General features: G+C 43.7%; 1 protein-coding gene across 2 annotated transcripts in view; it reads left to right on the top strand.

The window, feature by feature from the left end:
- RPGR (retinitis pigmentosa GTPase regulator) overlaps nt 1-12,556 on the top strand; it is a 73,336-nt gene that overhangs the window by 14,941 nt on the left and 45,839 nt on the right. For both annotated transcript variants that reach the window (XM_066599949.1, XM_066599950.1), the window contains exons 3-5: nt 4,587-4,679; nt 6,948-7,010; nt 7,853-8,011. In XM_066599949.1, the coding sequence (XP_066456046.1) occupies nt 4,587-4,679; nt 6,948-7,010; nt 7,853-8,011 (315 nt within the window). The remainder of the gene's footprint in view (nt 1-4,586; nt 4,680-6,947; nt 7,011-7,852; nt 8,012-12,556) is intronic.

Consider the following 12,556-nt stretch of genomic DNA (forward strand, 5'->3'; position numbering starts at 1 on the left):
ATTAGAAAGCCCCATTGACTTCTGCAATAAAAAATCGCACAATTTTTATTGCGGACGGCAGCAATCTGATGCGAGATGATACTCTCAAAAAAGTATCACTGACGCTAAAAAATCACGGTGAACAAAGACGTCATTTTGCAGCAATTTCCTTGTGGCAAAATCACGACCGCCCGTGTGAAACTAGCTTAAAGGGCTGCCTAAAGCGCCATAAACTAATTTCTAGTGCTATTAGGGTAGGTGACGGGGAGCCGGGTGACCGCCTGTAAAGTTAAGAGTCAGATTTTCCACCAGCATACAGAGTCCAGTGGGCATGCTCTCCTACACAAGTGTATAGGAGGATTCTTCTTCTTCTGACCTATGGGAGAATAAGAGTCCAGTGACACCCTCCAACCAAGTTAAACTTTGTTGTTTATTGGTTGTGGCCATGGTTCTGTGTAAGGAGAATTTGTGTGTTTGCCAAGGAGACAATCAGATCTCATAGAAGTCTGGGACCCAGGAGAAATACAAATCACACCAGCCTTGTTGCGGTATCAAATGATTTCTAATGTATTCAAAGTTGTATGTGGTTTATATATCATAAATGACATCACAGGAAAAGTATCTACCTCCAATATTAATAAGAATACATGATAGGGTACAACTAAAATGATTAACGTAAGTTAAACCTTTTAAGATGTAATTATAACATACAATGAAACCCTTATGATTTAAGTGAAAAGGAATGCAAGGGAGGCGGTCTGAGAGACTCTTATCTTCTGTTTGTCTTTATCCACTCACTGGTATATAGGTATAAAAGGTCTCGTTTAACCCCTTCACTACTTAAACTAGTAGCATGCTATATCTTTCTAGTCTACAATCTAATACCAAAAACATTTAACTGATACATTGATCTACAATTTTCTTAACATTCTGCGGATAAATTAAAGGGGTTTTCCCAGCTCTTCAAAATTGATAAAGGAGCCTGGGAGCCCAGCCAATCATCTGTTCGCCTGGCCGCTGTAACCCAGTACAGAGCAGGAAGTGCATGTCTCTGCACATTGTGCAATGACCTGGCATGGTATAGCAGACACATCTAATATTGACGTGAATGGGAGCTGTGTCTGCAATACCATGTCTGTCCACTGCACAATGTATGGTGCTATCAACTGCCACTCCATACAGCAGAGGTCCCCAATCTATTGTGCCTTGAAAGCTAAATTCAACTTTTCATGATGGTCGGGAGCCAGGAAAAATGAAGGAGATGCATAATAAATGTGGAGAAGCAAGAAATCATGTTTTTCTTTTTGTTTTGTCTTTTTTTTTAATATATATTTGCTAATCTAAATTTGACACTACTATTATATTATCTAAATTAGCACTGCTTAATAGTTACTTTAACCACAAAACCAATAATTTAATTGCCAGTCCATGTGGTCATATGGGCATCCATATATAAGAAGGACATCACAGCTGAACTAGAGCAGAGGAAGCCACTGCGGTTACTAACGAAAAGGTAGATTTCACTATCAAGGCAAGTTATCAAACGTGCGTTATTCAGTTTGGAAAAAATACAATTTGGGGCAATCTAATTACAATGCACAAATATGTGGATGGACAGTACAATCATTATCTTTTTACACCCAGGCCTATAACCATTAAGAGAGGGCATTGTCTACATTTAGATGAAAGAAGGTTTCACTATTAGACAGGGATTCTTTACTGTAAGAGCAATGAGAATATTAACTCTATGCCACAAGATGTAGATTTAGTGAACGAGTTCAAGAAGGGCCTAGGTGCCTTTCTTTAAAGATATAATATAACTAAGTCATGGAAATATTGATCCAGGGATTTATCCGGATTGCCATTTGGAGTCGGAAAGGAATTTTCCTCTAAAATGGAGCAATAGGCATCTATCTGATAGGGTTTTTTTTTTTCTTTTTCAGGATCAATGCAGTAAGATTGTAGGTTGGTAGTATATCATTTTTCAGCATTTCATCTCTGTAATTATAATTCAGAATTCCTTTGATGAACCACACAGCAGAGGGTGGAAAGCCATGGGTGGCTCCTTAACAACTGGTTGGGGACCACTGCCTGCCATATAAGGTGACAACAGCCTGGCAAACAGCTGATCGGCTGGGGTAGTAGACCCCCAAGGACAAGCTAGGATGACCTATTATCAGTTTTCAAGAGCTGGAAAACGACTTTAACTTTCTAATTTAAGCCCAATAAAAATTCTGCTCCCTTTACCCTCTGGCTGTAAACAATCCATTATTCACAGAAAAAGCCAAAAATGCACTACCTGATAGTCTGCAAAGCAGACACAGTCGCCATAGGCACGATCACCATAAGGCAGGCACAATCGCCGTAGGGCAGGTGCAACCGCCATAAGCCCTAAAAATATGCAGTCAGCCAGACAATGGTGTGGAGGAGCAACTTGTTCATGGCAGGCTAATATATAGTCACTCACTCAACCCAGCCCAGATTGGGGAGGGGCGACTGCATATAATAATAGCCTGCACATGTGAATGATACCAAGATGCCGGCCACAGATGGATGGTGACCAACCATACAGGATATCAACCCTCACTGATATAACAGCGGGTTGCCCTGTATCTCCAAGTGGGCCGCACTGGCTGACATCTTGGGCTCCCCCAACAACTAGCAAATTACATACAAAAATACTAATGCATACTGATAAAATGCGGGTGTTGTTACAGCATTTTGGCCAAAACGCATAGGGTGACGGGCCACGTCGAGGCCACACAGTGTCCGTCAGTACCTATGCTAACTCACTATAAGAATTATAAAATCACTAATGCATACTGATAAAATGCGGCCTCGACGTGGACCGTCAGCCTATGCGTTTTGGCCAAGATGCAGTACCAACACCCGCATTTTATCAGCATGCATTAGTAATTTTGTATGTAGTTTGCTAGTTGTTGGGGGAGCCCAAGATGTCAGCCAGTGTGGCCCACTTGGAGATACAGGGCAACTCGCTGTTATATCAGCGAGGGTTGATATCCTGTATGGTGGGTCACCATCCATCTGTGGCTGGCATCTTGGTATCGTTCACATGTGCAGGCTATGATTATGTGCAGTCGCCCCTCCCCAATCTTGGCTGGATTGAGTGAGTGACTGCATATTAGCCTGCCATGAACAAGTTGCTGCTCCACACCATTGTCTGGCTGACTGCATATTTTTAGGGCTTATGGCGGTTGTGCCTGACCTACGGCGATTGTGCAGATGGCAGTTGTGCCTGCCTTATGGTGATCGTGCCTGTGGCGACCGTGTCTGCAGACTATCAGGTAGTGCATTTTTGGCTGTAAACAATCCAGCTGCGAAGCGGCCCATAGATGCCCCCTTCCCCACCTGTACATTGTAGTAATAGATCTGGCCATGTGTGTGTGATATAAAACGTGCTGTTCGCATGGAAAATTTTATGAAATGGAGGTTGCTTTAGAGGAATGGAGCAATAAAGTATGTATAGACATAGAGGAGCGTTAGATTCTCCTCAGACTGCATGTACCGATGTCCCTCTGCAGAATGTGCCACCCCTCCCACTCTCCTCACTTACGACCTAAAGAATGCTCGTGCCAAATTTCATGTTTGTACGACATCGGGGAGTTACATTACATAGGGGTGCACTTACTTTTGCGATTTAGCATTGAATAATCGAGTTGTGACCCCTTTACTTTTCCTATTTAGGACCTAAAGAATGTTACTGCCAAATTTCATATTTGAATGACCCCGGGAAGTTAGAGAATTAGTGGCGAGTCAGTCAGTCAGGGCGGGATCTAGTACATAACAAGCTCTGGTGGTTGCTGTTTACTGCACTGCTCTGGGGGTGAACCCTTGCACGTGCCCAGCTGCTTCATGTCCCAGAGCATAAAGTGAGCAGAAGTTTTATTGCAACTAAAATAATATAAAAAATGCATTTATTTGTTGTAACCTGACTACTTATGAGCAATGATTAAGAAAAAGCACTTAATACTGGACAGCCCGGTTAAGTGGTGCCCAAATGTCTGTTCTCATTTTCTTTTGAAGGCCACTGTGCCCAGTGGTGGCGTGACCCGTACCCGCACTGCTTTCCGGGTGAGAGAGAGAACACCCCCCTGTGTTCTCCATGCTTCCTCCTGTTCCTGCCATATCATTATATCAGCTTGGCACATGCAGGCTGCCAGTTGGGCATCTTTGTTATAGAACTGGCAAAGTTTCAATTTACTATATTTTTATTGTACAACATTGTATGCATCGGTTTTACTGAATATTTAGACATTCGCTTTGGTCTGTTCTTTACCATTGTCCTGCATGCACATTATCCAAGGTGTGCAGCGGAGTCCAACTACCTCGAGGCCACAAACAAGGAAGAAGCAGTACTAGTACTTTGGCTAGGATTACGCAGCAGGCTTTAGCAATAGTAGGTACTGTGCCAGTAATTTACCCATTGCTCTGGCAGGGGTGTTCCAGCGCACTTTGTATGGAGCCGCAGTCGCTGCTTGCAGCATATGACAAGTGTTCTGCAAACAGACAATCATTCCCTTTTTAACTGCAGTTGTAGAATATATTTCCATATGTTGTCGCTAAAATGTCTTCTCTTTTCCAATTAGGAAATGGCAAGCTTTATGTTTTCGGTAGCAACATTAATGGGCAGCTAGGAATTGGATCTGGGACGGTTATCACCAAACCAACATGTGTCAAAGGTAAGAAGATCAAATGATTTCCCATTTTCTATAATATTTCCAAAACTGAGCTCTGGGTGTTCCCCTTCAGTGCTCTAGCAGTGTCATCAGTAATAAAGGCACATACGTGTTTTGTGACCTGCCTGACCCCGGCTCCATTCACACTGTTTCTCACTGCTGTCACATAGTTGCCCCCATTCCATTGATAGGTGGGAGCCCACGGGGATTAGAGATTTATCCTCTATTCCGAGCTAAAACGAGCTGTAAATGTGCGGCACAGGTGACATTGACTTCAGATAAACCACCATACATGTACATTGATGTGATTGTATGGGCACTTCGATGGAATTGCCTGACTATATAACCCATAGGGGCATATCACTCAGGTGAACCTTTTCTCCTTAGTTCTAGTGATGTTGGGGATCTCGCCACCCACATGACATATCAAAAGTTTATTTAGACCTCAGCTGTCTTCCCTTTTTTTTGTCACATTATCTGATTGCACAACTTTAAAGGGCCCCAATAAACAGGGATTTTCCAGCTTTGTGCAATATTAACATCATGCTATAAATGTATGATTGGGGGTTTAAACTTTTGTGACTCTCCCTTCTTTGGAACAACAGTGGTCCCCTGCTTCTATCTTCTGCAATCCAGAGAGGAGCCCACACATGTCTGTAGCTCCATAGTTATTATGGGAGTTATGGAAATGCAGTTCTATAGACAACAATGCATGATCACCTCTGCATCTCATTTCTTCCTCTCTCTAGTGCCAAAATGGGTCAAAAGGCTCTTGTTTTTTATTATATCAGACACTTAAAGGGGTTATCCTGGAAGCGGCTGCCAGGATACATCAGGGTTGGAGCAGAAGCACTGCTCCGACCACTGTGTAGTGGCCAGTGCTCGTAATTGCAAGCACAGCTCTCATTGATTTAATTGAGAGCTGCTCTTGCAATTACAAGCAATAGCCACTACACCGGGGTCAGAGCAGTGCTTCTGTTCCGACCCTGGTGGGGGCTGTCTGGATAACCCCTTTAAACATCGCGTGGTACCAGTTTCAAATTGCAGGGCTGCAGTGAACAAGGCTGGGGTGAAATAGACCCCATGGTACGACACAAGTTTTAAAGCAACCTACCTATTTTGGGACAGGAGCGTGTTCTATTACCTGCAGTTGTTTTTTTTTCTCTGCCGTCCCTCGGCAAGTGACACAGGGGTTCAGAAAAAATACTTGACGTTCAGCAAATCCTCAGGCCTGCACTAGCCGTAATTGTTTGCCCAAATCTTTTAACGACCGTGTCTACTTGAACTCTAGGAATACAGACAAGCATGTGTATATATATCATGATAGTTCAGGCATTCCTCAGAATGTCATCGCCACAGAAGGTGCTTCCGTCCCCTTTAAGGGGTTGATTTCCTTGGACCAGTGCAAGAAAAACATCATTATTTTTTAACAAATGTGTCAAAACTCTGACATTTGAAATGCCGATTTGCTTTTAAGATGCCCCACATGGCATTACCGAGCCGGCTATCCCCGGAGCGTTCTTGTACATTAATAATAGGATGGCTTTCAATAACAAACAGCATATATACAATCTTGTTCTGTCTGCCTGTCATCTGGTTTGTAGATGACACGGTCAAAGGCAAATCTCCAGAGTTACATTCTAGCTTGTTATCTATACTAAGAAAGCGACACAAATAATCTTCTGCGAGCCTTTCTAAAGCTTCCCGAAATTATTATAGCCGACAGCAGGGAGCATATCACTTTTGTTTCAAGAACAAGTATAACGGGATTTCCAGCTGCTTACCATAGGAATCGCACGCAGCTGGTTTACTACATTCTACCTCTTAACACTTAGATTTTATATTCTATGTGTATGTTTGTTCAAACTAATTTTAATATGCTGGATGAAAACATTTCTAAACGTATTTTAGTATATATTAAAAATGGGTTACTAATGAAGAGTTCTGACAGTCCTTGGGGTGACCTTATACCTGAAGTATGCAGCATGCTCATCAACCCCCTCTAGTGGTGGCTCCAGGCAGACAGAATTCTTAATTAAACTACATACCTATGCAGGGAATTTGTAGTCTTGCTGTGTCTGTAAATACAGATCTCCAATCATAATTTGAATACATTAAGAAGGCTGTGGGCAAGAAGTTGGATTGTGTGCATTCAAACTGTGACATACGTGATGTAAAACCTGGCTTTATGGAACCGCCACTTTTGCCAAATTATAGAAAGGTTGCATTATTTATTGAGTCTAACATCTTTGATGCCATTGTTTATTGCAGCATTAAAATCTGAAAAAATCAAGCTGGTTGCGTGTGGAAGGAATCACACCTTGGTCTGCACAGGTATTTATCATCTACAAATATATAAAGAGATTGTAAACCGTGAACTAAGAACTGAATTCAGAACTTAAAATTAGGTTTTTAGTGACCTCTCACATGCATACTGAAGATACTTGAGGGAGTATATATTCTGTTATTTTACTACCGCAGGCTCAGTAAGGTTTTGATAAAAATGTATTTTCCTGGACAACCCCTTTTAGGCCGGCTTCACACGGATGTATTTGCACGCTCAATATGCAGAGAATACAACCCATTGATTTCAGTTGGTTTGTTCACATTTCCATATTGTGCGCATGCATCTCAGTCGCGCAAAAAAAAAAAGAACTAAAAAAATGTTCTATTGTTCTGCATATTTGCGTACCAAAGGTTCTCATAGAAGTCAATAGCAGGTGTGCAAATGCATGTAATATACGAGGACATGCATGAAACACCGCGCAGGAAAAAGAACGCATTAAGACTAATTAGCCATTTCAATCGGTGCATTTTTATTTGCTGTGCATAAATGATCATGCCTGGTAGGCACAAAAAGTACAGTAAAATACGCCGGTGTGTGCGCAAAAAAAAAAGCATACTTCTTTTAATATATGCTTATGTCAAGTCGGCCTTAACGGTGCTTATGGTTGATGACAGGAGAGCCCTCTATTTCTTTCCATCGGGAAAGCTCCTGCAGCATCTGGAGCATGGCCTTGTTAGTCAAGGACGTACATCATGACGGGTGACAAATGATCAGCTCAGTCTGGAGGTGGCTGTACAGAGTGATGAGAAGTAGAAAGGCCTTTGCAGTTCAGTAGCTACTAACTGTCTTGAGGAAATGGAAATATATCCTTGTATGCTTTCTTTTATAGTTCAAGGAAAGGTTTACTCTTCGGGCTGGAATAGTGAAGGACAGCTGGGACTCGGTGACACCACAGAGAGATCAAGCTTTCATGAAGTTACCTTCTTTAATGGGCAGTACAAAGTCAAACAGCTGTCAGCGGGATCCAATACATCGGCAGTCCTGACTGGTAGGAGATGGTCACACACATTAACATCTGCTTCACTCTGAGCACTTACTACTTGCAGTGTAACATAAGGAAATGTAGAACCTTCATTAGTGGATCATTTCTTTACTGTCTTCTGCAATGTAGATGATAACATGGCTCAGTCTTATTTCTGTCCGGCGAAGTGTTGTCATAGGAAACTTGCATAGGCTCAAATCGCAATCCTCTTCCACATATACATGTCACCTGACTTTTTCATAAGTGGCAAGAAAAAGTTGCAAATATAGAGTGCAATAAAATTTGCAACTTTTATATAGAACACAAAAATGGAGTAACTAGTATGATGAATTCCCTCCAATGTCTTAGGCCCAATGTCCACAGGCGGATTTGATTTGCATAATCCGCGCGGGTCACCCACATGGAAGATCCGCCATTCAAAGTGCCTATAGGGAAGCATTGGCATCCGCAACTGAATCTAAGCATGTGGATTTGGAGTGCAAAACAAATCTCAGTGCAGATTTTGTGCAGATGGGCTCAATAGAAGTCAGTGGGTGTGGACGATCCGCAGTGCATCCGCAAATACAATTGCAGATGCACTGCGGATTTGAAGGTTAAAATCAATTAGGGAGGTGGGGTTGCAGGTGATCCGCAGTGCATCTGCACGGGAAAAAAGACATCCACGATCACCGGCAGGCATTTAGGTCCAATGTCCACGGGAAAAATAGAATTGCAAAAACCATGCTGGTCTCCTGCGCCCATAGAGAATCATTGGGCACCCGCAGGTAATTACCTACGGATGTCAGTTTTTTTCCCAAGTACGCAGGAAAACACCCGGAGCATGCTCCATTTTGTGCAGTTTTTCCCGCACGGATGGCTTCCACGACTTCTATTGAAGCCAATGGAAGCCGTCTGGATCTACGGCACAGACACAGCTGTCACTGCGTCCGTGCCGCGGGAAAGCAGGAGTTTAAAAAAGAGGAAAGATGGCACGGCGTATGTGCCCGACACGCTGCCGGCATCCCAAGCTTATCCGCTGGGCAGAAGAAAGAAGATCCGGCCGCGACGGAGGAGAGCCCTGCAGTGTCCTGGCGATGAGTAGACTGTATTTTTTTGTCTTATGTCTGCAGGCCAGGTGGAATCCGCTGCAGAATGCTGCATGGGGAAACCATGTGGGCCCATGGACATGAGGCCTTAGGCACTTAGGCCTCATGTCCACAGGCATTTGTTTTAGCAAATCTGCACGTGTCCCCTGCGCATGAAATCCGCAGATCAATTTTCCCACAGGAAATCATTGACCATCCGTGATTAATTTAACAGCCGCGGATATGATTTTTTTATATTCGTAGATTTTACGGACAGGGGAAAAAAAGCGCAGCATGCTCCATTTTAACGCTGATTGGCTCCATTGATCTCTATGGGTGTGGGAGATCCACAGTGCATCCGCAAATACTTTTGCGGATGCATTGCAGATTTGAAGGTTAAATTCAATTAGGAAGGTGTGGAAGAGGCTGGGAGGTGGGGTTGCGTTTTTTCACGTGCGGATCATCCGTAGTGCATCCGCATGTGAAAAATCTGCAATACGCAATCTCTGGCAAGCAAAAAAAATACAATTTATAGATCATCCGCAGTGGATCCGCTGCGGAAATTCGCATCAAATATCCGCATGAGCCGTATTCTGCCTGTGGACAAAAATAATTTCTGCACTGGCGCACAGGTCTTCCGCTGCGGAAATCCTCGCGTGCCGTGGACATGAGGCTTTAGACAGAAATCTGAAGACATGTTGTCATCAAAGACTTTCAGTACTGTAGTCTCAGACTTCAGGTCTGTAGCTTTAACCAATACCACTGCATAAACGTAACCCTTTCCAATCCACTGTCTGACGTCTGAAGACATTATGATTTAAGGCTGTACAGCTCCGATGTTGGAAGACGTCCGTCGGGGTTCTTTTACTGTATATTGCCAGCCTCTCTGCTGTCAGAGCCTATCCAACCTGTCACCTCATGCAGTACTGGCTATAGCCAGCAGATAGAGCCATTGTATAATGGCAGAAAAAGAGTAAGCCCCCTAAGAAAACCAGGATACAAATTGGATTGAAAAGGGTTAATATATTACATTTTTTCCAAATTTTTTAATGTACACTATTGAGCAGTTGATGACTTCTGATTGGTTGCTTTTTAGTAGCTGTAATGCTGCATCAATTCTTTTTCAACAGAACCCTCTGTTCCCTTTAGTGCAATAAAGGGTTTGTCTTGTCCCACAAAAAGAAGTTATCTGCTAACCACATTATAGGGGTAACTAGCTGATCTATGGGGGTCTAACAGCTGAGATACCCACCGATTGCAAAAACGAAAGTCTCAAAGGTCCCTGAATGAATGGAGTGGCGATCACACATACACAATACTGCACCATTTATTTCAATTAGACTGCTGGATATGGCCAAGTTCAAGTGCTCGTCTATGTCGGACTCTCCCATTGAAATGAATTGAGCAGTAGTGCGCATATGTGTTCACTGCTTCTTTCACTCAGGAACCTTCAGTTCTCATTATGGTTTTCTTCTATCCTGTGGATGAGGAATAACTTATTTGTTATGGGACTGCTGCTTTAAGTACCTTTTTAATTAAATGCAGTGAAGCCACAAGCTAGTTGTGGTGGGAAAAGTGAAGTGCACGCAGTTTGATATGTAACTTATGATATTTAATGCACATAAGTAAATTATGCACTTCAAATATTTATATGTGGATTGTAATGTTCTTCTGTATGTGGACCATGGGACTTGAAAGTTATTAAAGGGGTTGTCCCGCGCCGAAACGGGTTTTTTTTTTTTTCAACCCCCCCCCCCGTTCGGCGCGAGACAACCCCGATGCAGGGAGGTAAAGAAAGCTCACCGGAGCGCTTACCTGAATCCCCGCGCTCCGGTGACTTCTCTACTCACCGCTGAAGATGGCCTCTTCCTCCGTGGACCGCAGCTCTTCTGTGCGGTCCATTGCCGATTCCAGCCTCCTGATTGGCTGGAATCGGCACGTGACGGGGCGGAGCTACACGGAGCTACACGGAGCCCCATAGAAGACTGCAGAAGACCCGGACTGCGCAAGCGCGGCTAATTTGGCCATCGGAGGGCGAAAATTAGTCGGCACCATGGAGACGAGGACGCCAGCAACGGAGCAGGTAAGTATAAAACTCTTTATAACTTCTGTATGGCTCATAATTAATGCACAATGTACATTACAAAGTGCATTAATATGGCCATACAGAGGTGTATAGACCCACTTGCTGCCTCGGGACAACCCCTTTAACCCCTTGAGTGGCGGGTTTCCTACCACCCTGTCGTGCCCACCAGGGCAGGTTTTTTAAAATGGTCTAATCATTGAATTTCAACTAATTTTGCAGTTGCGTCTCAAGAGCCATAACTTTTTCATTTTTCCATTGACATGGCCATATAAGGGCTTGTTTTTTGCGGGACAAGTTGTGATTTTTTTTAAACGGGGGAGGAAAAAAAGAAATGGGGAAAAAAGAAAAAAAGGGGCCATGTCATTAAGGGGTTAAATAATGTATTAACTTCCTTCTCTGGGTCATTACGACGCATGGATACCACATGTGTGATTGTATTTTTCATTTTTTACAAAGTAAAGGGAGACAAGTGTTTTTATTTTTATTTTTTTTAAATTTTTTTTTGTCCCTTTAGGGGACTTCCACAGGGACCCATCAGGACCCCTGATCACATTCCAGGGGTCCGATGGTGACAGCCCTTTAGATGCTGCAGTGACAGCCCTTTACATGCTGCAGTCACATAGACTGCAGCATGTAAAGGGTTAACACAGCAGAGATCGGAGGTTTTCTCTGATCTCTGCTGTAAGAGCAGGTACCTAGCTGTCCTCTCACAGCCAAGCACCAAGCTCTCCCTGCCACAGAGACCATCGGCTTGCTTCTGACAAGCCGATGGTCTCTATGGCAACCTGTAAACAAAGCAGGAGGTTGCCGACATATCGGCAATATCTTCTGCTGGTTTTTCAAAGCTCTTGCACTGCTCTGTGTGGGTCTGTGCAGGCAGAGCACAATGTCACAGCTTGTAGCATTGTGCTCTGCAGCTCCCATAGTGATACATAGCCCGGAAATCTTCTGGGCTGTATCGCTATGAGCAGTGGAGCTCGTCCCGGAAAATTTCCGGGCCTGCCACTCAAGGGGTTAAAGCAGGATCGCTGACCAGCGGGGGTCTTACTGCTGAGACCTCCTCCGATCTCGAACAGGGGTCCCGGTTTCCACGTCTTCCTGACTGGGATTTACTACATCCCCATATTTTGGAGGCTGAGTGGAGTACTGGTTGTGTAAGCTCGTTGCAACTCCATTCACGATCAATGATCTTCAGGAAATAGCCAGACGGCAAGCGCTTGGGTATTTACATCAGTCCAATTGAAATGAGTGGAGTGCTGGCCATGTTTGCTCGGCCCATGCTCCATTCATTTTGAGGATACTGCAGCAGTAAAAGTGACCTTCCAGGCAGAGGGGGACACGAGTCCCCCTGTTCTCAAGATTCTGTAGATAAGGGATAATTTGTGATTCTGGTACAACCAC

Source organism: Eleutherodactylus coqui, chromosome 4 (genome assembly GCF_035609145.1).
Source record: "Eleutherodactylus coqui strain aEleCoq1 chromosome 4, aEleCoq1.hap1, whole genome shotgun sequence".
NCBI lineage: Eukaryota > Metazoa > Chordata > Amphibia > Anura > Eleutherodactylidae > Eleutherodactylus > Eleutherodactylus coqui.